The sequence below is a fragment of the Mus musculus genome, chromosome 11 (genome assembly GCF_000001635.26).
Source record: "Mus musculus strain C57BL/6J chromosome 11, GRCm38.p6 C57BL/6J".
Classification (NCBI taxonomy): Eukaryota; Metazoa; Chordata; class Mammalia; order Rodentia; family Muridae; genus Mus; species Mus musculus.
In genome coordinates this window covers 117686987-117713740 of record NC_000077.6, presented here as the reverse complement: position 1 = coordinate 117713740, position 26754 = coordinate 117686987, and the positions used below count along the sequence as shown (strand labels likewise).

The following is a 26754-nucleotide window of genomic DNA, read 5'->3' as shown; positions in this document are numbered from 1 at the left end:
ATAAACGTCTTTCCTTTTATGGCTGAATAAAAGCTTTATACTACTGAGTTAAGAAACAATTGCAGGTATTGTATTTACGTGTTGGGGTGTTTTGCCTGCATGAGCATGCCTAGTACCCATGCAGGCCAGAAGAGGGCATCAGATCCCCTAGAACTAGAGTTACGGATGACTGCATGCTGCTATGTGGGTGACGGGAATAGAAGCTGGGGCCTTTGGAAGAACCGCCAGTGTGGCTGACTGTTGAGATCTCTCTCTAGCCGTGTCAGGCATCTCTCTTAGGTACAGGTAAGCCCTTCTGAGTTGCTACTATTGTAAGACACTCTAGGGTCTATAAGCTTTCTCCTTTCCTTTATTAGCCCAATGTGGTCTTCTAGCATGGGCTCTATTGTATACTAGGTTCTGTCTACCACCCGTGCCTATCGAGAAAGCCACTGAATCCTCTCTCTGCAGTGACTCTGCCTAAGACTCTCCGGGGGCCCTTTCTAGAGCAAAGTCCTGCTAACCCTATGTGTTCCGGTGTCAACAACCCATCCAAACACCTTTCACTTCCAAGCCTCTACTGCGTTACTACCCTACCTTAGCCTCTCATTCCCAGAAAATAAATTTGACTTTACTCTGAAGAAAAAATAAAAGCAACTAGGCAAAGCCTTCCCAAGTTTCTGCCACAACAGAAATGCAATCAACACACTATTTTTTTTTGTTTTTGTTTTTTGAGACAGGGTTTTTCTGTGTATCCCTGGCTGTCCTGGAACTCACTCTATAGTATAGACCAGGCTGGCCTCGAACTCAGAAATCCGCCTGCCTCTGCCTTCCAAGTGCTGGGATTAAAGGCGTGCGCCACCACTGCCTGGCTTCAACACACTATTCTTTGTGTTACACATCTGTTAACACTCATCTAAGAATTAAGACTATAGTCTCTCATAGTGTGACACATTTCCCAAATGCTGACATCGCATAGAGGCACTGTTTTTATTTGTGTGTTTTGCTTTCTTCTTTTCTAGTGGCACATGTATACCAGGTGGCAGGTCTCAGGGAAAGAAGAAAGATGGATGGTGTCTTCATGGGCCATGATTTTCCACCCATGAAGACCTAAAGGTTGGGTATTAGATTAACTTGTTTATAGATGTTTACATCTTTTCTTGCTTCAATACTGCAGATACCATTCTTTCAAGAGAAAAGAATCTCAGTCACTCATGTTGCTACGGAGGGAGGAGAAATGCTCCCTTCTTCAACAGCCTTGGATAAGTCCCCAGCCCGTTCTCCCAGCTCCTTCTAAGTTCCCTCCTCTGTAAAAGCCAGATGTCTCAGACTGTGTCAGCTGCCTCTTCCTGCTCCTTATTTCCCACTCCTCCCTATCTTCCTCTTCTGTTTGTGTGTGCCCATAAAGGCACACTGTAATGACTTCCTGGTTCTTAAATCCAATGCCACAGTATGGCCCCATGTTCTTACTTCTAGTCTTCAGGCCAAAGACCTCTCTCCTGTGGTTACCTCTGAGGGTCACTCTTGCCTCCCTACTGCCCAAGCCACAAAGATGACTAAGCCAGTGACAACACAGTCACAGATCAGCACGAGAAGCCAGTCCAGGTCTATCCTACTACACCACCAGTATTTTTTACAAAAGATTGAAAGAGACAGGAAGACAGCTCATCACATACAGGTATTTGCCTTATAATCCTGGAGACTTGAGTTCAATTTCTGGCATCCAATGTAAAGGTGGCAGGAGAGAATTGATCCCACACCACTGTTTTCTGACCTCCACGTGTGGCTGTGGAATGTACACCCTCCTGTCCTATGTACTATCAACTAACTAACTAACTAACTAACTAGACAAAAGGACAAGTTCAGGGCTATTTGTTGTTGTTGTTGCTAAGCCTGGTATAGAAAAAGTAATTCCTATTAAGTAAGCTGATGCTGTGAGTCCGCTGCTTTCCTTGCCATCTAAGTCCCCAAAGTCTAAGACATATGAATACAGAATATTCAGTTCCTTGTCCCATGTTGCTTGTCTGGCATATTAGGCGTGTGTGATATCCCTGAAACCTCCCTTTTTCCTCGATAACTGCTCCAGGAGAGAGTAAAGACTGGCAGAAACTCAGAAAATTGCTTCTCACAATTTTAAAGGATGGGAGGGAGAAAACAAATGGCAGAGACCAGTTATGGGCTCCTAACTCTGTAACAGTCACCATCCAGTCCTTTACAGGAGAAGTTTGCTGTTTACTGGCACAGAACAGAAACTATTTGTATTCTTAGACTACTGGACACACAAGTCCCCTAGGAAAAGACAGCAGCCCTGTATCCTCAGGTCTTCTGCACATACTCCCTCAAAGAATGCAGATGATTTTGAACAAATATGAATCCCATCCCCAACCACGTTCTTTGCTGTGAAGATCTTGTTCATCGTCACAGAATGAAAAGGGGAGGTGATATTTTTAACAGAGGAAGGCACGTGCTCAGAGAGCATCAGCCCCTCCTCTCCATCCCAGCAGAGAGCTCCAAGTACAAGAGAGCCACACTCAGCAGGATGGTCAGGAGCAGCTGCCTACCCCTTACTCTCTGGGTCCTTCACACCAACGGGCTCCAAATTTTTGTTCTCAGTCATGCTCTGGGCTATTCAAGAGTGGCACCCATATAGCCTTGTCTTGGAAACAAATAAACCCCAGTGCTGCCCAGTGCTGCCCTGAGTCCAGGCTTTATCTTCAGTTGTCAGCTGGGAAGGGCCACTTGGAAGTCATTTCCCTTCCAAATGAAGATATCCAAGAGTGGAGCAATAAGTCCCTGGGGATGAGCCAAGTGTTTCTTTCTGTAGACAGCAATGAAGCACAACCCATGATTTCTTACCCAACTGAATCAACAACTGGGAAAATAAAAATTGTAACCATGTGAGGCTACGGAGATGTGCTGTGAGTCTAAGACAGAGAGAGTCCCCTTGTGACCAGCCATCTCAGCCACTGGACAGTACAGGCAGCATGATAAGGAGTTCAAAGTAATCTCAGCTACACAGCAAGTTTAAGGCTAGCCCAAACTACACGAGACCACGTCTCAAACAAAACAAAACATGGAGCTCAGGCTGGCTTTACACACCTGGGCTCAAGTGATCCTCTGCTTCAACCACCTGTATAGCTATAGGCACATGTCATCATTGTGAGCTAAATGCAATTTCTTCTCTCCTCCCTCTCCCTCTCCCTCTGCCTCTCTCCCCCCCCCCTCTCTCCCCCCCCCCTTGTCTTCTCTCCCTCCTGAGGATCACATCCAGGGTCTCCTCACACGCGCTAAACCTACACACTCTATCACTGAGGTACGCACTCAGCCCTTTGCATTGCATGATGTTTCTGCTGGACAGGACTTTTCCAGGAAATGGAAGTGTGCTCTCCAACAAGAAAAGTTTGAACAAGTTTCTCAGAAATATATTACATTTAAGAATTTATTTTCTTGGGCTGGAGAGATGGCTCAGTGGTTAAGAGTACTGACTGCTATTCCAAAGGTCCTGAGTTCAAATCCTAGCAACCACATAGTGGCTCACAACCATCTGTCATGAGATCTGATGCCCTCTTCTGGAGTGTCTGAAGACAGCTACAGTGTACTCACATATAATAAATAAATAAATCTTAAAAAAAATAAGATTTTGTTTTCTTGGGGCTAGATAGATAGGTAGCTCAGGGGTTAAGAGCACTGGCTATTCTTCCAGAGGACCAGGGTTCAGTTCTCAGCTACCCAAATGGAGAAACATAACTTATTATATATCACAGTAACAGAGATTGGGAAGCCTGGAGAGTAGCATGAACACGCTCAGTTTTTGGTCTACATGTTTCTTTTCACAGCCTGCTTCCAGCTGCCAGAACTGCGAACACTTTGAGCTGGTCCTTTAGGACTCCGAGAAAGGAGATGGCTGGACAAGCAAGCAGTGAGGTAGCCAGCCAACAACCCTGAGCAGGGGGAGCTGCGAGATATAGTGTGCTGAGAAAACTTCTGATTAAGCCAGTATTTTTTGGTTTTCTGTTTTCAGATCTAAATTTCTGATTCTATTCCTGTCCAAAGACATAGGGTATCAAGACCACTCTGCCATCCTCTTCTTCAGACAAATGCATCTAGGGCCACATTTCAAAGGAACAGTTAACCTTTTTAAAAAGCTTTCAGCAAGCTAAAAGTCTTAGTTTCACTGCCTAATAGGCATTTCATGTTTTTCTTAAGTGAGGGCGACACCTGCTGGCAAAAGATAGATACATTATTTAAGAAAGAGACAATCCCTGAAAACTCTATTCTAACAAGTCATTTTCTGTTTTCTGTTTTCTGTTAAGGACTTCAGCAGCATGGTCCCATCTGGCCCAGCTCGCCAAGTCCTCCATAGACCAGGCTCCAGAAGATCAGATGTCAGCTGGTAAATATTTCTGACCTTTCGGTCTCAGCATCTCTAAAGAGCCACGGAACAAGAACTGTGCCTCAGGTCCTGGGCCATTCAGCCAGCCAGCCACAGCCGTGACCGTGCTCTCCTTATGCTCCCGGCCTTCTCCAGGCCGTGCTATTGGACCCCTGTGTGTTGAATCTGACTTTCAGCCTTGCTTCCGGTTTCCTGGCATTGCTGGCATCAGAGACAGGATGCCACCTGCTGCCTACCCGTGCCTTCCCATGCTCTGCTGCTAAAGAGTTCTCAGTGTAGTGTGCATGGTCAGACTGCCATCACTGCTTAAGATACAAACCACCTCTCTGGTGCCTTTCTTTGCCTCATGGTCTTCTGAAGAAGAAGGTGCCCTTCGTTCAACAACTGCACAATTGATTTATCTAGGTGTTGGCTGTAGGGAGATGGCAGCAAGGGGCCATCTGTGTGATCTAGTGGGCCTGAGAACTGACGTTTGCAAGGATACTCTGCACCACATGCAGCGCGCCAGCTACTCCGAAAGGTATTCAAATTAAATTAAGTGCTACTTTCAATATTGTGCCCTAGATAACATTAATGTTAACTGTACAGTTATATTTATAGTGGCTACTAACAATAAGAATAATAAGGTTGAAAGCTGTGTTGTATCAAGCTGAGTGAGCCATACAGCATTAATGACCACAGGTCTTTTGAACTCATCCATGTCGATTTCTACCACAGCAACACACTGGGCAGACGACCGAGGATGCACAAAGCTTGCCAGTGCTCCCCTCATCCTGTTCCAAGTCTGTTACCCTCAAGTGCGTACACTCTGGGACATACAGGGCTTCCTCCACCTCAGAAAGAGCCTTGAGTAGACTTGGATCTCAGGTGTTCTAGGATACAAATGTGCTGAATACAACTTCCACAGGGCTGCATGCAATATTTTTAATAAATTAGTAAATTGTGAAAAAGAGCTAAAATTTTGGTCTACTTCCCAGCAAATGTAGAATGTTCAAACTGCCAGAAGAGAGAGCCCATGTCAAATCACTGAACCAGTGAGAGAAGCTGGGGAGAAGGAAGGGGGCCACTCCCTGTAGCCCTGACCACACACTCTCCTCTGCCACTCGTCAGGTGCTACACTAATCTTCTGTTTTGTTCTGGAAAATGTCCTACCACCCACCCTTAAGCCCAGCAAAGCTTGTTCTCTCTGTGGGGGTCTAACTTCTCTCCTGTCTCTTATCCAGGCTTATGAAATTCTAGTCACCTTTCAGATCTCAGTCCAGCACTACCCTCAGATCCCTTCCGTAACTTCTTCCCTCATCCAACCAAGTCACTCTTTGCCCAGCAGTCACTGCAGTTATTAAAGATGTGTGGAGTGGATAGTTGTGATCTACATCCATCCTCCATGAGACAAGGACAAAGGGTTTTTCTATCTCTCCTCCCTGAGACTGGGTCTCTCTATGTAGTTTTGGCTGACCTAAAGCTCATTATGTAGACCAGGCTTGGCCCTAGCTCCAGGGATCTAGCTACCTCTACCTCCCAAGCTGGGATTGAATGTGTATGCCACCATGCCCTACTCTCATTTATTTTTAAAAGCAAATAATCTTCCAGTCCTTAAAAGGACAGAAACAGTTCATGAAAAGATAACTAACTGTAAATCTTTTCAGGTAGAAAGTGTGACATAAGGAGATCACAACATCAGAAATTGTATTGCACTCACTTGCTTATGTATCCAACTCGCTACTGCAGTATCTGTGAGAACAGAACTCACCCAGAGCACCCAGTAGGTCTTTACTAACCTGTTAAGGAGCGAATGAGCTGACTAGTATATTTCAGTAGCAGAGTGTGAGTAATGCAAGCTTTCACTATGCAGGAATGTCATCATCTTCAAGGTTATCAAGTCATGCATGTTAAGAAAGAGGACATCAGGCTAACAGGAGAGAGTGCTGAGCCTTTCTGTGCAGCTCAAGAGGACAGCTGAGACTCACAAGTAAGCAATGTGAAGACAGGCAGCTGATAGGAAGCAGACATGCCTCAGACAAGTTACATAGATGGCAAATAAGGACGTGAAAATAATGTTCACACTGTGCTGGATGGTTTTATGCCAACTTGATACAGAACAAAGTCATCTGAGAGAAGGTAGTCTCAGTAAAGAAAAAGCGCCCAGGCTTTAGGGCTGTAGGGCGTGCTCTTAATTATTGACTGAAGAGAGAGGGCTCAGGCCTTTGTGGGTGGTTCCATTTCTGGGCTGGTGATTCAGGGTTCTTTAAGAAAGCAGTCTGAGCAAGCCATGGGGAACAAGTCAGTAAGCAACTCCCTCCATGGCCTCCGCATCAGCTCCTGTGTCCAGGTTCCTGCCCTGTGTGAGTTCCTGTCCTGACTTCCTTCAATGACGAAAGTGTAAGCCGAGTAACCTTTCCTCTCCATCTTACTTTTTGGTCATAGTGTTTCATCAAGGGAAATGGAACCCTGACGAAGACAAACACCATTAAGTATTAGGAATCATAACAAGGCCCAAAACACATGCTGGTGGAAGGCGGAACTGTACAATCACTTTGGAAACTCCTCAAGAGTTTGCAGCCTCTTGAGAAAATGATTACAGCTATTCTTTTCCATGTATTTACTCAAGAAAAAAAAATCCAGGTATATACCATTCTAAGACCTTGACACAAATGTCCAAAAGAAAAGAAAAAAAAAATCAAATGCCCAGGAGTGGGTGAATGGATGGGCAAGCTGATGGTATACATGCACAATCGAACGGTACCCAGCAAGAAAAAGGGAGGGACCAGTGGCACACAAGTGGATGAATCCCCACATATTCTGCTGAGCAAGACAATGGCATATGAGTCCATTCATTATACATTATGTAATAGAGTCAATTTTAGGCAAAAGTGGGCCAGTGTTTGCTCAGGGCAGATAGCCAAGGAGGAGATAACAGAAATGGGGGTAAAGAGGAACAAAGAAAATCTTGGGGATTGCTTGGTGTCATTGGTTTCACAAGAGCACACATTCCAACATATGGCAAACTGTTCTTTTTTTAATATGTGCAATTTATTGCATTTCACTTATAACACACACACACACACACACACACACAGAGCCAAAGTTTGAGTGTAGTACTGGGTGAAGTGCTCATACTGAAAGAATATGGTTTCACATGGTTTGCACTGACTTTAACAATGGTTTTCTGAGAACTAGCAATTACAAAGTGAGCAGTCAGTCCCACATTCAGTCCAGAGACCCTAACTTAGTAATCTCCCGAGACGAGCCACAAGCAAACATCAAAGCACTTGCTTTCATAGGTGATCTGACTAAATTTGAGCTTTTTATAGGAAAACTTTTTATTTCATGAATATAAAATCAATCATTTATGAGGAGTACCATATGGTTAATTCTGCCCTCTACTTCCCAAATCAATCCTTGAAAAGCCTCAGAAAACATGATACAAAATTGAGGCTCACAAAGTTCACAGATTAAAAAAAAAACCAAGAAACTATTGAGCCAGGTGTGATGGCGCACGCCTTTAATCTCAGCACTCGGGAGGCAGAGGCAAGTGGATTTCTGAATTCGAGGCCAGCCTGGTCTACAGAGTGAGTTCCAGGACAGCCGGGGCTACACAGAGAAACCCTGTCTCAAAAAACCAAAAAAGAAAGAAAGGGAAAAAAAAACTATTATTACCAATCATACCCAAATTAAGGGCAGGGCCCTAAATAGAGAGACTGCTGCTGTCTGGACCTCAGTCACTAATTCAGCATCGGTGACACACAGGGCAGCACAGTGCACAGCACAGTGCACAGCAGCATGCAGCCGACCCACCCATCACTCCTGCCATGACACACTGAGGCTCTCACTGGGGCAGGAAGCCTGCGTGCTCATTTGCCCTTCTTTAGTAACTAATGCAGGTACAGGAGAATGTACCAGGCTGATTCTATCTATGAACAGGCTGGCAGGAAGGTGTTTAAATGGCTTAGTGCTCAGGTTTGAGGGGAGTATAAACTGTGGAAAGCAGTGTATTGACATTAATAATATAATGAGATATACAGGGTGGTTAATAAACAGTGAATGGGAAATAAGACATTTCTCTTGGGAGTGTGTGTGTGAGAGAGAGAGAGAGAGAGAGAGAGAGAGAGAGAGAGAGAGAGAACTCATGACCCTTCAGTTTTTGTCTCCCAAGTATTTTCAATAAAAGTTTTGCTTTGTTTTGCTTTTGTAACAGTAAGGCATTAATGTAGAGTTTCCTCTACCAACAGAGACAGTGAAGGCCCAGAGGGAGAGAAATTCTGGTAAAAGACCTACCATTTGCAAATAGCTCCAGAGCAGAACAACAGTGTATCTCCTGTCTACAACGAAAACAGTGTTCCTTACGGTACAACCTAAGGGCAGGATGCCAGAAAAAGGATGCTCCACAACTCATCTTCTCGTTCTGATCTTTAAGACAAGAATGAGACTTCCACAAAGCAATCACAGAACAGGACTTGAAAAACTAGCCTGGTTCTAGAGAGATGGTTTGGTGGTTAAAGAGCACTGGCTGCTTTAACAGAGACCAGGGTTTGATTCCTGGCACCCACATGGCACCGCACAACGACCTACAGTTCTTGTCCCAGGGGACTGGACATTCCCTTTTCCAGCTTCTGTAGATATACATACAGTCACAATGCCCAAACACATAAAATAAAAATAAACATTTTTAAAAGATTTTATTTGTATTATGTAAACAAGCACATTGTCACTGTCTTCAGACACCAGAAGAGGGCATCAGATCCCATTACAGATGGTTGTGAGCCACCATGTGGTTGCTGGGAATTGATGCTCCTAACCCCTGAGCCATTTCTCCAGCCCCCTGCACCCCGCCTCTGCAAAATGATTTTTTTTTTAAAAGAAAAGATAGTCAGAGACAATCTCTATTTTAATTATGATTTTGAAAGAATTTCTAAAACAGAATTTCTAAAACAAACAAACAAACTACCACTTTCAAATTTATAAGGGAGAGAGAAGTGTGGTCTCTACTAGACTGGCAGATGGAGAGGGACTGCTAAGCCCCCTGCTGCTGTCTTTCTCAGAAAGCATCCTGATACCACTGCTCTGAAGCTCACTGGCTTCGGACATAGGAGAAGGGGGGCCAGGGCCCACTGTATGATGTCCCACAAATCCTCCATGTTTGGTAGCAAACTCTGTAGCTTTAGATTCCTTCCTGTCCCCAGTGACAGCAGCAACAAGGGGACTCATTAATGCTAGGGCCTAGAACAAGTCTGAAGGCAGGAGCTGAGTGAGGGTTCTGGGGAGAGTGTAGGGACAGGCAGTTGTAGCCCCTGAACTATGTACTGCCAGGCAGGCCATGCCAGGAGGCAAAGAGGACAGGGAGGGGCAAATGCAAGCCTGTCTTATGCTGCTGTTTAACATCTCATTACCACATCAATGTCCTGTCTAACACCAGCACCAGGCATGAGAGCCACTTCACAGCAGCTGATTCTGGTGGGACTGAGTAATGATAGGCTGTGAGAAAATCAAAACCTGACACTACTAATATTTCTTAGAAAACAAACTAGGCTGGAGAGATGGGCTTGGTGGTTAAGAGGACTTGATGCTCTTTCAGAGGACCTGGGTCAGTTCCTAGCACTCCCACATCAGCTCAAAACCACTTTCCAATTCCAACGGATCCAGCACCCTCTTTTGGCCTCAATGAATTCCAGGCATACATTTTGTGGTGCACATACAAACATGCTGGCAACATACTCATACATTTAACACAGAAATAATTAACTAAAAAAGAAAATTATGTAGAAGACTTTAGATCCTTTATAATTCTAGAAGTATACAACAACTGTGTCTAGGACAAATCCAAAGGCCGATTACAGTTACCAACAAACTGTTCCCCAAAACCCATCAACGGAGAGGAGATACAAGAACCCAGCAGAGTCAGTCATCCACAGTGCAAACACCAGCACACTTACAGAAACCAGGGTTCCACAAGAGGAGGCAGGACAGTGTACTTCAGTCACCACACAGCTGTGAGCAGTCACAGCCTGAGAAGTCAAGAGTCACCAATGACAATGAAGCAGATTATGAAAATGGGACACACACACACAAAGAGGGGGGGCATATAAGCAATGCAGGAAGAGTTCCATATTTGTAAAAAAACACTGTTTTATTTGAAATCATAAATTCAAATACAGCCATGGCCAGTCCTTCTGGAGCCTTCTGAAAAGATTCTAACAGAGCAGAGGAGATGACCTGGTACCCTGCTGCTTCAATACCCATTTAACAGTAAACTCATCTGTTGAAGTGACTCTGGTAACAAGGACCAAGGACTGATACACAGGGTCAAAAGCCGTAGTTCCACCAATTCTGCATTTACTAAAAATAAAACCAAGAACTTATTCCAAGTCCTGCTCAATTTCAAATTCTACACATAATTTTGACTTTAAAACTACACAAACGATGCTGGGCTGGAAAGATGGCTCAGAGGCTAAGAGCACTGACTGCTCTTCCAGAGGTCCTGAGTTCAAATCCCAGCAACTACATGGTGGCTCATAACCATCTGTAATGGGATCCTATGCCATTTTCTGGTGTGTCTCAAGATAGCTACAGTGTACTTATATAAATAAAATGAATTTTTAAAACAATCTTAAAAAACAAAGCAAAACTACAAGATACCAAGTAGACACAGAGTATTAATACAGACTGCAGCTGGCAGAACCTTTGCAAAAGTCCTTACAATGCAAGTATCTACATGTGCAATTGTGTCCAAGGGAAGACAAAAAGAAGTATTTAATAGCACACACATGGTGGCTCACAGCTATCTCAATTCCAGGTCTAGGAGATCCAAGGCTCTATTCTGGCCTTTGTACACACTTGGTACACAGACAAACATGTAGGCAAAACACCTATAAACATAAATTTTACAAAAGTCACACCATTGCAAAGTTTGATACTACTATAAAAAGTATGCCCCTCACAAAGTATAAAAATAAACAAACAAACATACTTACCTTTGGTTTTTTGATCAGCAGCCTGAAAAAAAAAATCAGAACTTCTTTAGAAACAATTGTAGCAATGTCCACACTGATGAAGGTTTATAAGCAAACTTCTAAGTATTTTAGGGTTTTTTTTTTTTTTTTTTCCTTAGTTTCTTTGAGACATGGAACCTTGACTGTCCTGGAATTCACTGTGCAGAGCAGGCTGGCCTCAAACCTATAAAGATCTGCCTGCCTCTGTTTTTCTTTATTTTACTTTAATTTTGGAGGGGGGGGGGAGAATATACATTTTTAAAGCAAGCTCCTCCTTTTGTTTCTAAAGATTTAGATTTAGATTTCTAAAGATTTACTGTAGCTGTCTTCAGACACACCAGAAGAGGGCGTCAGATCCCATTACAGATGGTTGTGAGCCACCATGTGGTTGCTGGGATTTGAACTCAGGACCTTTGGACAAGCAGTTAGTACTCTTAACTGCTGAGCCATCTCTCCAGTTCCCTAAAGCAAGCCTTTTATTTAGCTAATTTACTACTGAAAAATAAAAATCCTGCTCTGACCACATGACAGTGCTAAGTTAGTTACCAGCAAACATTTTTATGGACACTACCTGCACTCTCTATGTGCCAGTCTAGAAGGGATCTTTCCAACGCCATGGCTTAGTACAGGGATGAAAGCAAGGATGGGTGGTTTAATTTGGTTATTTTACACAATGAAAATGGAAATATGGGGTTGTGGAGATAGCTCAGTGTGGGTAAGAACACTGACTGTTCTTCCGAAGGTCTTGAGTTCAAATCCCAACAACTACATGGTGGCTCACAACCACCCATAATAAGATCTGATGCCCTCTTCTGATGTGTCTGAAGACAGCTACAGTGTACTTAAGATATAATAATATATAAATCTTTAAAATAAAAGAAAATGGAAATAGGAGTATAAAGTTTAAAGAACTCTAAAAAGAGATTTTTTTAATGTTTTTAACTGTTGAGTCATCTCTTCAGACTGGTTTATAGAACTTATTTATTTATAAGGATTTATAAATATAAAGAATATTTACAAGCCAGGCATGGTGGCACACGCCTTTAATCCCAGAACTTGGGAGGCAGAGGCAGGTGGATTTCTGAGTTCGAGGCCAGTCTGGTCTACAGAGTGAGTTCCAGGACAGCCAGGGCTACACAGAGAAACCCTGTCTCAAAAAACTTTAAAAAAAAAAAAAGAATATTTACTAAGACTGAAAAAATGATTTCTAGCTTTACTAATACTGTCAGTGTCCTGGTTCTCCCTGGTATCTCAGATAGGGCTACTCTGGGCTGAGCACAGTCCATCCTCAGGAGGCGGCCCAAACATTCTTTACACATTAATTACACGGCCCCAGACACACCATGCGCCTTCAGAAAAGACCTTCAGTAGCTGGCATTGTTCTCGCTTCACTAGTCAAGTATCTATAGTTACTAATTATAGACTCAACATCTATATTTACTAATTATAGACTCAACATATTGATTTAAAAAAGTAACAGAATCAACCTTGGCCATGAGATAGCTATGTTAATACAGACACGACCCAGGAGAACATGGGAAAAGGAATTTTAGCAAACCTTTTTCTGAGCACCTTCCTTCTTTTTCTTGTCTTCCTGCTTTTTCTTTTTCTTTTCTTCCATCAAACGTTCCTCTTCTTGTGTTTCCTGTTCTTTTACCCTATTGAATATTTAAGGAGCAGTGTTAGTATGATGTCTACTTTAAAGCCAATGAAGAAGTAAAAGAGTAACCAGGACTGGTGGCACAGGACTGTACTCCTGTCTGGGAGGCTGTGGCAAGTGAATCACAAGTTTAAGGCCTGAGAGGCCTACAGGGTAAACTGAAGACCAATCTGTATGTAGGAGGGTGCTGCTCCCGTAGCTCAGTAGTAGAGTGCTAGTTTGCCTTGTACGTGAAAGGCCCTGGGTTTGAAACTCAACACTCAAGATACAGGATCGGGATATTATTTGTGCAGAAAGTCTTGAGCTAGACAATGTCATAAACAGGATAGAGCCACTTTGAGAGGATGTCAGAAATGGAGGTTCACCTCCAGTACTATAGCAGCTGCCCTGCCTTTTTGTGAAGTAGCTTAACTGTCTCATTTGTTCTGCCCACAACTGTGGAGAAATAGACAAGTGCAGGGCTTTGTATGGGGTCTACAGAGTAAGGGATTATCAAAGCCTTGTCTCAGAGACTGCCATCACTGGGTGTTACCTATTAGAAATGCACATTTGTGACTTCTATCTACCTTACCCAACAAGTCAGGTTCTTTGGAGATGATTCCTATGTGTGCTCTAATTTCATGTTTGTTTGACAAAAGGATTACCTTTTTATATAGAACCCTGTTCAGCTGGAGAGCTATTACAAGATATGCAACACGGGAGAATTCTGCTTTAAAAAGTCAAGATAGCCAACAGCTGGGTGTTGGGAGGCAATAGCCCAGGTGGTTTATGTCAGTGGGGTGGGCACTATCTCCTGATCGCTCCACGCTCTCCTCTCCTTCAGTCAGCACCACAGGGAGCTTTCCCCTTGGTAGAGGTACTGCAGGAAGAAGGGCCCTCTTTTTTTCTTTTTTTAACAATTTCTTTTTTTTTTTAAGATTTATTTATTTATTATATGTAAGTACACTGTAGCTGTCTTCAGACACTCCAGAAGAGGGAGTCAGATCTCATTACGGATGGTTGTGAGCCACCATGTGGTTGCTGGAATTCGAACTCAAGACCTTCAGAAGAGCAGTCAGTGCTCTTAATCGATGAGCCATCTCACCAGCCCAAGAAGGGCCCTCTTGACACCTGGTACTGTGGTGCTTCGATGTGGGCATGAAGCCCTGATGATGGCTACAGACCTAGGCTTAGTTAGCATACACAACCTTAGCTCTGGCAGTCTAGCATCCCATCCAATGGCACTCTCAACACTGATCTTATTCCAGTCCTCTTATTACTAGCCACCTACCCATGTCTCCCATGGGTCTCCCAATAAAGTGGCCCTCATAACAGAAACAGGGGGCTCCAGGCCTGCTGCACCGATACCCCACACACATACCTAGCCATCAACTTGCCCAGGCTTCTTTTCAATGGGAGCACAAGCAACTGGCTGAGGGGCTGCTGGTTGTGACTGGCTTGCATTTTGCGTGTGCTCTAGGTGAAGAACAGGTAGCTTAAAGTGCTTCCTGATGCTCATTCAGCAAATCTGTGCACTGCTCCTAGTGTGACAGCTTTCCAGCGGGGCTCCCTTCTTATTAGCTAGGGCTTCATCAGCTTAGGGTTCATGCCACTTTCTACAGTTAATTGTTTGTTTGCTTGTTTGTTGAGACAGGGTCTCAGTATGTGGTCCTGGCTGGCCTGGAATTCAGTATACAAACCAGACTGGCCTTAAACCCAAAGATCCCCTGCCTCTGACTTCTGAGCACTAGAATAAAAGGCGTGTGCCACCACTCCCAGTTTACAGTTAATCCTATTATCACGACTTATTTCTTGAATGAAATATATCCATTTATACCACTGTAAAGCTTCTACATCCCTACTGGACCTAGACTAATACAGGTGGGCAGACATATTCAACAGCTAAACTAGAAGAAGAATGTGCCCAAAAGCTTCAGCCAAGGCATCATTCACTCATGCGTAGACGCTGCTTTGTATTTAATAATCTTGCATTTACCAATGTATTTTACATGCAACTACCCATAAGGAATTTCAAACTAGAGGCAATAACAAAATACTATCATAATAAAATCCATTTAAATTGATACGGTGGGGTATCTGAATATTTTTCCTTTAAAACCGTGTACTCAGTCTGTGGCTTCTGGTCAGAATTAACTTGGGAAGCTTATCAACTTCCAAACCCAGCCTGCTGCAACCCATCTCAATGAAATCTTTAGGGACAGGACGCTGGCATTAGCAGTATTTAGAGCTTTCAGATGACTCCAGAATCTCTACATATTAACAACTCTGAAAAACTACTATTCATGATCTTAAGAGATACTCTCCAGGAATGTTTCCATGATAAAAGATGTAAACACACTGAGCCGTTTGCATGTACTGCATTCCAGCTGCAGGCAGTTCTGAGTGTGACCAGGTATGCTGCAACCATGCATCTTCAGTCATACATCTAGAAAGAAAATAAAACTGCGACAGTAGTGGCTGCCAGCTGCCACAGTCAGGCTTTCTCAGCCTACAGCACACCAAGACCCTTCAATTACCCTCAGAGAGGAACCGTAAAAGAGCAGGTAGGGAGGTAGGGGTTTGTTCTTGTTACAGAAGGATTCAATGGTAGGAGGAATAAAATGACTTCTGCTTCATTTCTATTCATCTGCAACAGTAAAGTGACTAAGGCCAGTTACTCTTCAGCTGGCTGTTTACATGACAAAGCACCCCAGTAGCAACCACTCCTACTCTAACTGTACATCTGCCACTTTTCATTATTAATATCTAATCACATTCTTATAATACATGCCCATGGGAAAGCACTCACAGTACAAAGAGAAAAGGAAAGACTCCTTTCTTGTGTGTCAACTGGTGTCATCTTAGAGGCAATGTAAGCTGAAAGTTTCTTGGGTAGCCTCAAGAACGCTCTTTATGGGACTGGGGGCAAAGCTCCTGTTCCAGCACAAATATGGCCCTGGGTCACCACCTTCCACATCCTTCACAAACCAAAAGCACTGGAGCTCTAGCTGGTTGCTTGGTGGTGCACACCTGCAAATCCTAGGAAGCAGGGAAGCAGGAGTGTCTTGAAATTGAATCAAACCAAATTTTCTTTCCTTCCTTCCTTCCTTCCTTCCTTCCTTCCTTCCTTCCTTCCTTCCTTCCTCCCTCCCTCCCTCCCTCCCTCCCTCCCTCTTTCTTTGAGATAAGAATTTCTTTGTGTAACAGCCCTGGCTGTCCTGGAAACGGCTCTGTAGACCAAGCCGGCCTCGAACTCACAAAGACCTGCTGTCTCTGCCTACTGAGTACTGGAACTGACTTGTAATGCACCACCACTGCCCGGTCATATGCTTCTTTTTAAAAGCAATAAATGAGGTGTACTTATTATCCCCTTTCATCTGTGTTACTTAGTGATCCATTCTAGCGAATGTGGGCCTTGTTTCTTTTTTGTGGTTTTGGTAATGGTGGATAGGGCCTGTGTAAGTGTTATAGCTCTGAGAGGAAAGGCTCTTCCCAATGGAAGTGTTACAGCTCTGAAGAGGAAGGCTTCCCCAACGAAGGTGTTACAGCTCTAAAGGGAAAGACATCCTGGCAGTGGAGAGCCAAGGAATACCATAAAGTCACAGCACACAACAAACCTCACACAGGTTTATTGAGAGAGACATAAGAGGGTGGCTGCCCTTGCTTGGGCAAGAAGCAGCAGCAAACTGGCCAGGAGACAAGCTTTATATAAGGTTTCTTAGTGGGGGAGTTCCAGGGCGGAATCTGATCTTTCACCCTACAGCCTGGCTCTGCTGTTTTCTCTTTTTGTGGAACCTTTTCTTTATTCCTTTGAGGCAGGGTCTCACTATGTAGTCCCCTGGACGGCCTGGCTTCCCAGCCCCCAGAGCGGTTCCCTGGGCTGCCCTATGCCCTGACATCCGCCCAGCTATGGCATGGGGTAAGCGCAATCAACTTCCTGAGTCCTGCCTCCTGGGGCGGCCAAACATTGTGGTGGAACATAGGCAGAAGCTGGGCCCCATTAACCCTACAGTACACCAGTTTTAAAAAACTAAGACTTCTGCTAAAGTATATGTTGCAATTTTCTCTTTTAAGCATTTTAAGGTATGTATTGCTCAGGCCTGTCTGTGCAGTTCATAGGCCTCAGGCCCCACCGAGTAAGCATGGTTTTCTCCCTTCATCAAAGACTCTTCTTTTTGCAATAGATAAAGGTTAGGCCACATCCAGAGAGCAGCTGACAGAGGAGTGGCCAGTCCCAATGGACAGACCTGCAGCACAACACCCCACTCCTAAGGTAAGGGAGCAGCCTGGGACACTAAGCTAGACAGTGCTGCTTATTCATGACAGGGAAAATGCACCCAGGAACTTGCAACATCGTTCCCTGAACAAGGGCAGCACACATGCCAACATGGACACAGGAAACTCCACAAGGTTCTACCCCTAAACGAAGGGCTACAGTGGTCAACGGCTGCTCAGAGAGGGACAATCACTTTCCCCCAAGGACAAGCTCCATGTCACGTTGTCTAATCCCAAGAGGTCAACCCTGGACATGTGTACAAACAGGCAATGCTAAATGGACCCAGCAGATTGCACAAAGGTGTGTATAATGTGGGTATACACACACACACATATGAATATATATATGTAACAGTTATAATTAAACATTTGGGAGGGAGGAAGCATGGAAGAATTAGAGGAAGGTGAGCGTGATACAGACGAAGTGTTCATGTATAATGTTCTCAAAACAAATGTAAAAAGCTAACAAAGGACATTAGGGCACAAAGACGTACTTGCAAGTCAGTTTGTCCAAATAAGTGATATATTCTTTATCATTTAAAAAAAAAAGGACTATGGGGGCTGGAGAGATGGCTCAGCAGTTAAAAGCACTGACTGCTTTTCCGAAGGTCCTGAGTTCAATTCCCAGCAACCACATGGTGACTCACAACCATCCGTAACAAGATCTGGCGTCCTCTTCTGGTGTGTCTGAAGACAGCTAGAGTGTACTTACATATAATAAATAAATAAATAATCTTTAAAAAAGGGGGGGGGCTATGTCTTAGTAGTGTTGTTATCCCCACTGCCATGTAACTAGCACATTCCCCCTTTCAAAACAGAAACTGCCCATTCTCCCCTCTCCTTTGTGAATCTGACTACACTGGCTCATTTAGCTGTAATCAGAACCCTCCTATGGTCTCAGCAATGCTGAGCGCACTCTCATAGGCTACTGGCATTCTGTACATCTTTTCCTGGATCCTATGGTCACTTTTTGCCAAGGTCTAGCTTTTTTTCTACATTCAACTTCTATTTTGAATCAAAAAATTTAAATTAAAAGTATTCACTTTATGCATATGAATATTCTATGTGCATGCATGCACTTGCACATGCATAAGCTAGTGGAGGTCAGAAGAGGGTGGGTCTGATCCCCAGGAACTGGAATTACAGATGGTTGTGAGCTACTGTGCAGATGCTGGGCTGAACCCAGATCCTCTCTAAGAAGAAGTGCTCTCTCTCTCTCTCAACGGCTGAGCTCTATCTCCAACCCCTGCTTCACTCACGTGGATTTGATTCAGAATGGCGGGGAAGGGAGAGGACACAGACCCATCATAAGGAACCAGTGACATCTTTACCTAGCCAGTACTGTTCACGTCAATGTTTGAACTCAGTTAGCTATTCCATGACTTGCCCTCCTGCAACTGCTATCTTGTCTTGCTAGAAAACAAAAGTGTCTCTTTAATTAGCCTGGCATGGTGGCGCAGTCCTTTAATCCAATCCCTGCATAGGCAGGCATGGTCTGGGCTAGAGATGGAGGTAGGCAGTTCTCTGTAAGTTTCAGGCCAGCCTGGTCTGTATCGGGGTTTCAGGATGGTCAAAGCTACATAGTGAGACCCTGTCTGAGTGGGGGTGGGGTGGGGAGGAGGGGCTGGAGAGGTGGCTCACTAGTTAAGATGGAGAGGTGGCTCACTAGTTAAGAGCACTGAATCCTTGCAATGACTCAGGTTTGATTCCCAGCACTACATAACTTTCTTTAACTCTACTCCAGGCAATCTGACACCTTCTTCTGGCCACTGTTGTCACTGTAAACACACGGTACATGGACATGCATACAGGCAAATCACCTATACATATAAAATAAAAAAGGTAAAGGAAAAAAATTTTTAAAGATTTATTTATTTATTATATGTAAGTACACTGTAGCTGTCTTCAGACACTCCAGAAGAGGGAGTCAGATCTCGTTACAGATGGTTGTGAGCCACCATGTGGTTGCTGGGATTTGAACTCTGGACCTTCGGAAGAACAGTCGGGTGCTCTTACCCACTGAGCTATCTCACCAGCCCCCAGAAAAATTTTTTAAAGGAAAATTAAAAAGAAAGGGCTACAGAAGTGAATTTCTAGAAGCTGTGAAAGCTTCCTTTTTGTTAGACTGGTCACCGGTGGCATGTCAGGTGACAAAGTGATTTAAGGCACTGCACCATGGGCTGCAGCTCAGCACACAGTCCTTGTCAGAAGGACCATGCCACTAAGTACTAAATTCTTTTCAGGTCACATGCTTTTTCTTTCCCAACAGAGCTGCATGTACGTACCTCTTCTGAGTTCTGAAGCTTCATGAATATGTACCTCAGTGGGTTTTGTGCCACGGCTCATGCTTAGCGTTTGGCTTATGGATGGTTTCAAGCCCGTAGAACTATTTTCAGCACTTCCCTTAGGTCCTCCCTCCTGACTGCCTTTCTATATAACCTTGCCACTGTTTTGCAAATGGAAATCCTGCTCCCTTCCAGCTAGAGAGGAAAGCCAGTCTGTTATCTGTTACCTACAGAATTATGCTTCTGTCTGTTCTTCCCTAACAGTCTGAGAGCTTCGTGTTTCTGGATAGATGCATTTCTCTGTGGAGTCCTCTCCAGGAGCTGTCTGCCATGCTAAAGCAGCCTCAAACTCCTGGCTATCATGCATTTGACCTAGCATTAGGTACTAGATCTTAGCCACCCAAAAGCAGCCTCCTGCTGGAGTTGTCCTGGACAATCCTGGATCCTGACCCTAACTTTCTGTCCTTATTCCTATTTCTGCTATGTATGTTCTTGACCCTCATGGAAACTTCTATTTCCTGACTCTCCCGTGCCCTGCCAAGCTAAGCTGTTGCCATTACTTGTCTTCTTCTTCTTCTTCTTCTTTTTTTTTTTTTTTTTTTTTTTTGGTTTTTTGAGACAGGGTTTCTCTGTATAGACTTGGCTGTCCTGGAACTCACTTTGTAGACCAGGCTGGCCCGCGGCTTACTTGTCTTCTTAAAGAGATGAAACCTCAGGACCATCTTGTATGCTCACAAGGACATGACGGATGAAAAGCATGCTACTCGCTGGGGAAGGCAGCAGACTAAAGAGGGAGGACTGATTCATGTAACACACATTTCCGGCCAATAGCTCTGCATGTCCTCTGGAATCACAGCACAAGACAATGCACACATACACAAACAAGAACACACATCTAAATGACTCTAGCAAGCTGCTGTCATCAGCACTGCTCTTGGCCACAGTAAGGGGTGGCTGAGACTGCACCTGCAGGTGCAGGCCTTCAGGACAGCCAGGGAAACTGTATGTTCCTAGCTTTAAAATAGCTTCCTCTGGGACTAGAGAGACAGCTCAGCAATTAAGGGCACTGGTTGTTTGCTGTTCCAGAGTTCAATTCCCAACAACCACAACCATCTGTAATGGGATCTGATGCCCTCTTCTGGTGTGTCTGAAGACAGCTATAGTGTACTCATAAATGAAATAAATATATATATTTTTTAAAAATAGCTTCCTCTATCTTCTGGGCTGTTGGTGCCCTGGTAACAGACTCCTCCTGTCTCTCTGACCTCAGGAAAAACCTAGAACCACTTAAAGCTTTTTTGTCCCATCTCTCCCTTTTGGTATCTACTCTCAGCTAATGCTTACAAAGAACAGAATATTCCAAATGTACACATTCTTCTCTGATCAAGTTTTCTTTTCTGATCATTAGTAAGTTACTATCTCTCTTGTGGGGTCAGTGAGATTATAAGCTTGAATTTGTAAAGATTTCTGGACCTATGGGACAGTTGTAAAAAGCTAGCATGTACTGATTAAATGAGGAATAAGTCAGTGTTTTTAATTTTTTTTAAGGTGTGTGGGATCATGCTTGTGTGTATAGGTGCACATGTGCATGTGTGTACGCATTTCTAGAGGCTGATGAAGGAGGTTTTCCTCAATCTCTTTCCATTATCTATCTATCCTGAAGAAAGCTATCTGGCTGAAGCTGGAGCTCACTGCTTTGGCTAGTTCAGCTATCCAGATTACTCGTTCCAGAAATTTTCTGTTGCCACCTCTCTTCTGTATTAGAATTACAGGCAGGTCTCTGCCCTCTCCCCACACTGAGCCATCTCCATAGTCCTAGAATTCCATTTATTTATTTACTCAATTTATTTAATTTAACTCATTAATTAATTTTAATGGTACTTTTATTTATTTGCAAGTTTTTTTTAAATTGGATTATTTTATTTGTTTATATTTCAAATGTTATCCCCTTTCCAGGTTTTCCCTCTGCAAACCTCCTATCCTATCCCCGCTTACCCTGCTTCTTTGAGGGTGCTCCCCCACATACCTACCCATTCCCACCTCACTGCCCTAGCTAGCATTCCTCTACACTAGGGCATCAAGCCTTCACAGGACCAAGGGCCTCCCCTCCCACTGATGCCAAATAAGGCCCCTTCAGCTCTTCAGTCCTTCCTCTAACTCCTCCACTGGGATCCCTGTACTCATCCCAATGGTTGGCTGTGAGTATCCCCATCTGTATTGTTCAGGATCTGGCAGAGCCTCTCAGGAGACAGCTGTATCAGGCTCCTGTCAGCAAGCATTCTTGGCATCAGCAAGAGTGTCTGGATTTGGTATCTGCATGTAGGGCATCCCCAGGTAGGGCAGTTTCTAGATAGCCTATCCTTCAGTCTCTGTCCCACTCTTTGTCCCTGTATTTCCTTTAGACAGGAGCAATTCTGAATTAAAATTTTGGAGGTGGTGGGTGGCCCCATTACTCAACCAGGGGGCCATGCCTAACATCTGGATATGGTCTCAATACATTCTCCTTCCCCTTTGTGGGGTATTTCAGCTATTGCCATCCCCATGGGGTTCTGGGAGGCTTTTGCTTTCCTGGCACCTGGAGCTTTCTGGTTGCTACCCCCAGTTCTCCATTTCTCATTGCTACACACCTCTGTTCAATTTCCTGACCCTGTGTACATCTCCTCCATCTCCTCCCATACCTGATTCTGCCCCTTTTCCTCCTCCCCCTCCTCTCTTCCTTCCAAGTCCCTCCCACCCTCTACTTCCCTTCTAAGCAGGACTGAAGCATCCTCTCTTTGGTCTTCCCTCCTCTTGAGCTTCATGTGCTCCATGAATTATATCATGGGTATTCCATGCTCTTTGCCTAATACCAGTTATCAGTGAGTACATACCATGTGTGTTCTTTTGTGACTGAGTTACCTCCCTCAGGATGGTATTTTCTAGCTCCATCCATTTGCCTGTGAATTTCATGAAGTCATTCTTTTTAATAGCTGAGTAGTAAGTACTCCATTGTGCAAATGTACCACATTTTCTGTATCCATTCCTCTGTTAAGGGACATCTGGGTTGTTTCCAGATTCTGGCTATTATAATGGCTGCTATGAACATAGTGGAGCATGTGTCCTTTTTACATGTTGGAGCATCTTCTGGGTATATGCCTAGGAGTGGTATAGCTGGGTCCTCAGGTAGTACTATCTCCAATTTTCTGAGGAACCGTCAGACTGATTTCCAGAGTGGTTATACCAGCTTGCAATCCCACCAGCAATGGAGGAGTGTTCCTCTTTCTCCACTTCCTTGCCAGCATTTGCTGTCACCTGAGTTTTTGATCTCAATCATTCTGACTGGTGTGAGGTGGAATCTCAGGGTTGTTTTCATTTGCATTTCCCTGATGACTATATTGAACACTTCTTTAGGTGCTTCTTGGCCAGTCAAGTTTCCCCAGTTGAGAATTCTCTGTTTAGCTCTGTTCCCCATTTTTTGATCGGGTGTTCTCTGGAGTCTAACTTCTTGAGTTCTTTGTATATGTTGGATATTAGCCCTCTATCGGATGTAGGATTAGTAAAGATCTTTTCCCAATCTGTTGGTTGCCATTTTGTCCTACTGACAGTGCCCTTTGCCTTACAGAAGCTTTGCTATTTTATGAGGTCCCATTTGTCAATTCTTTAGAGCATAAGCCATTGGTGTTCTGTTCAGGAAAATTTCCCCCTGTGCCCATGTGTTCAAGACTTTTCCCCACTTTCTCTTCTATTAGACTCAGTGTATCTGCTTTTATATGGAAGTCCCTTGATCCACTTGGACTTGAGCTTTGTACAGGGAGATAAGAATGGATCAATTTGCATTGTTCTACATGCTGGGATACCAATTAGAAAGGGAGAAGTCAAAATATCACTATTTGTATGTGATATGATAGTATACTTAAGTGACTGCAAAAATTCCACCAGAGTACTCAACTCCTACAGCTGATAACTTCAGCAAAGTGGCTGGATATAAAATTAACTCAAGGGCTGGTGAGATGGCTCAGTGGGTAAGAGCACCTGACTGCTCTTCCGAAGGTCAGGAGTTCAAATCCCAGCAACCACATGGTGGCTCACAACCATCTGTAACGAGATCTGACGCCCTCTTCTGGAGTGTCTGAGGACAGCTACAGTGTACTTACATATAATAAATAAATGAATAAATAAATAAATAAATAAATAAACTCAAACAGATCAGTAGCTTTCCTTTATACACATGATAAACAGGCTGAAAAAGAAATTAGGGAAATGACACCTTTCACAATAGTTAAAAATAATATAAAATATCTTGGTGTGACTCTAACCAAACAAGTGAAAGATCTGAAAGACACAAACTTCATGTTTCTAAATAAAGAAATTGAAGAAGACCTCAGAAGATGGAAAGATCTCCCATGCTCATGGATTGGCAGGATTAAGATAGTAAAAATGGCTATCTTGCCAAAAGCAATCTATAGATTCAATGCAATCACCATCAAAATTCTAACTCAATTCTTCATAGAGTTAGAAAGAGCAATTCTCAAATTCATTTGGAATAACAAAAAAACCCAGGATAGCAAAAACTATTCTCAACAATAAAAACATCTGGGGAATCACCATCCCTGACCTCAAGCTGTACTACAGAGCAATCATGATCAAAACAAAACCAAACCTGTATGGTACTGGTACAGAGACAGACAGGTAGACCAATGGAATAGAATTGAAGACCCAGAAATGAACCCACACACCTATAGTCACTTGATCTTTGACAAAGAAGCTAAAACCATCCAGTGGAAAAAAGACAGCATTTTCAATTTTATTTATTTTTAATTTTTATTTTAAAGATAGGACTTACTATGTAACCCAGGCTGTTTGGGAACTTGCTACAGAGACTAGGCTAGCCCTGAACTCACAGAGATCAGAAGCAGTCTACTTCCACCTCCCTAGTGCTAGAACTAAAGGCAACCATGCCTAGCCTTCTCCCCCACCCCCCTACCCCCCTGCCCCGGATGTGGAGGTACCACCTTTGTTTCTAATTTCCTTGACTTTGACCATAACTCATCCTTTCTCTCTCTCCTCTCTCTCTCCCTCTCGTCTCCCCCCCAACCCCTCTTTTTTTTTTTTTTCAAGACAGGGTTTCTCTGTGTAGCCCTGGCTGTCCTGGAACTCGCTCTGTAGACCAGGCTGGCCTCGAACTCAGAAATCCGCCTGCCTCTGTCTCCCAAGTGCTGGGATTAAAGGCATGAGCCATCACCCTCTTCTTTCTAATGGCTCCTTAGTACACTGTGGTGTGACCCTTCTCATAATGCACTTATCACTCCTCCATTCACACACACTCACTCTATTCTCAGCTTACTGTTACTACAAAGGAGCTCCCACTCTCCTGCCCAGCTTCTGTTTAAGAAAACAGCCTTGCTTTGATTGGCAGTGCCACTTCTGTTTCTGTAACTGTGGGAACTGTGTAAGGAGGAATGTGATACGGGGCTCTAAGATGGGGGGCAGGCTGGACATGAAGCACCTGTGAGAGATATTTTTGCTGGGTGGTGAGGGCATGAGGTGGGGGAGGGTGTGGCGAGTTAGTTTTTCAATACATTTGTTTCTTTTATTCTCAAACTCTTGTTAGCTGATTATTCCCTGTATTTATAAAGTAGGAGGCAATAAAAGGACTGGGGCTTGTGTTTGCCTCTGGGGGCTAGTTACCTGAAATCAAAACTGTTTCTCATCCTGAGTTTCATCTTCAAGAAACACAAGAATCCACATCCTGGGTTGATCTGGCTGTACTCCAAGCTCTTCCCATCAAAGCATTATCTAGCTCACTCTTAAATGACAGAGGGCACAGGCTACCACCATCATTTAGAAAATCTGGCTAATTGAGGAAGATTTTCCTTGCAGTGTTAGTTAGGTTAGTTAGTTAGGAAGGACTGGTAAGCGTTATCAAACGAACTAAAAGGAAAAGGGGAGGACACAGTATCTTGTCCATCATCACAGATATTCAATCCTCACTTTATCCAACTTCTGCTACCTGCTGCGCTAAGTAAGAAAAGTTAGGGTTAGGTGTGCTGGACTCTGAGGGGTGGGCAATGTAACAAGACAAAGACCTCAATGGAGAATCTGATGGGAAAGGTGCAGCATGGTCTGAGTAACATTTAGTACCTGACTGACTGGAAAGTCATGGGCAGAATGGTCCTGGAGTAAGTACTTAGGACTGACTCTTTGGGTCACCTGGCAGGGCGCATTACAACAGTGGAGACCTACGCGCTCGCTCGGTGATTCTGAAGGACAGGACATGACGTTGAGAGGGAGCATGTCCTCTGAGGGTTAAAGGCTAACAGTTGACAGACCACTCTTGAGTGTAAGAAGGAAAACCTGTGACTTGTTTCTAACCATCAGAACACCACACCACACTGGTCTATGTCACTTCCCTCACTCACTATGTGATAGACACTTTGTTCTAGCAGACTGGTGTTAAAATCTCCTTTGATTAGATAGAGAGAGCTCTGAAGTCACAACTTACTGTAAATCTTATTACAGTACTACAGTAACTGAATTTTGCCCAACTATGGCCTGTGGAAGACTGAGGACTGACCCTTCCCCAAAAGAGCCTTCAGGAAAAAACCCAACCCTGCCCTGACTGTAGCTCCCTAATACTCAGAGGGTATGAACCACTAGATAGGTAGGTACTGCTGCAAGCCACCAGGCTCACAAACCTGTTACTCATAAAACATACAGTGAGTTAGGACTTCTGAGGCTGACCAGAGAGAGAGAGAGAGAGAGCACCCACTACAGACTCTCTTGCTGACTTACAATGACACTAGACAAAGTGTAATAAAATACAGAATATAAGCAGGAGTAAGCACAATTATGAGGACTTTCGAAAGAGCAGCTGAGAGTTAGGAATTCAACCTGTGTGAAGGCGGCTTTCTCATCTCTATCTTTTCTCAAGTTTTGACCGGGGTCTACGTCGCCCTCAGAGCTGTGTTGTAGTAAAGATGGCCCAGGCAGCTAAAGTGGACAGAAACCAGTTTTCTCAGTAGAAGGGGGGATCCCAGGAGCTAGCTGGGATGGTGTGATGCCTGGGGGCTGGGGGGTGGTGTTCATCCAAGAAAGGAATTCTCCCAGCTCTGGTAGCAACTGTCACAGGGTGGGCTTACCTCTGGTTCAACTGCACAGCAGTGCAAGGTCAACACCCTCCAAGGGTCACACCCACTCCCCGAGCCAAGCCAGGCAGCC

At 44.0% G+C, this 26754-nt stretch overlaps 1 protein-coding gene across 7 annotated transcripts in view; it reads right to left on the bottom strand.

Annotated features, from left to right (window-relative positions):
• The window catches only part of Tnrc6c (trinucleotide repeat containing 6C), a 109737-nt gene that overhangs the window by 49699 nt on the left and 33284 nt on the right, over positions 1 to 26754 (bottom strand). For 6 of the 7 annotated variants that reach the window (XM_030245905.1, XM_006533111.4, XM_006533109.4 and 3 more), the window contains exons 2-3: positions 12917 to 13016; positions 11341 to 11362 (exon numbers count right to left, since the gene is read on the bottom strand). The exons of the other annotated variant lie outside the window; for it this stretch is intronic. In XM_030245905.1, coding sequence (XP_030101765.1) covers positions 11341 to 11362; positions 12917 to 13016 — 122 coding nt within the window. The remainder of the gene's footprint in view (positions 1 to 11340; positions 11363 to 12916; positions 13017 to 26754) is intronic. 7 annotated transcript variants of the gene reach the window in all.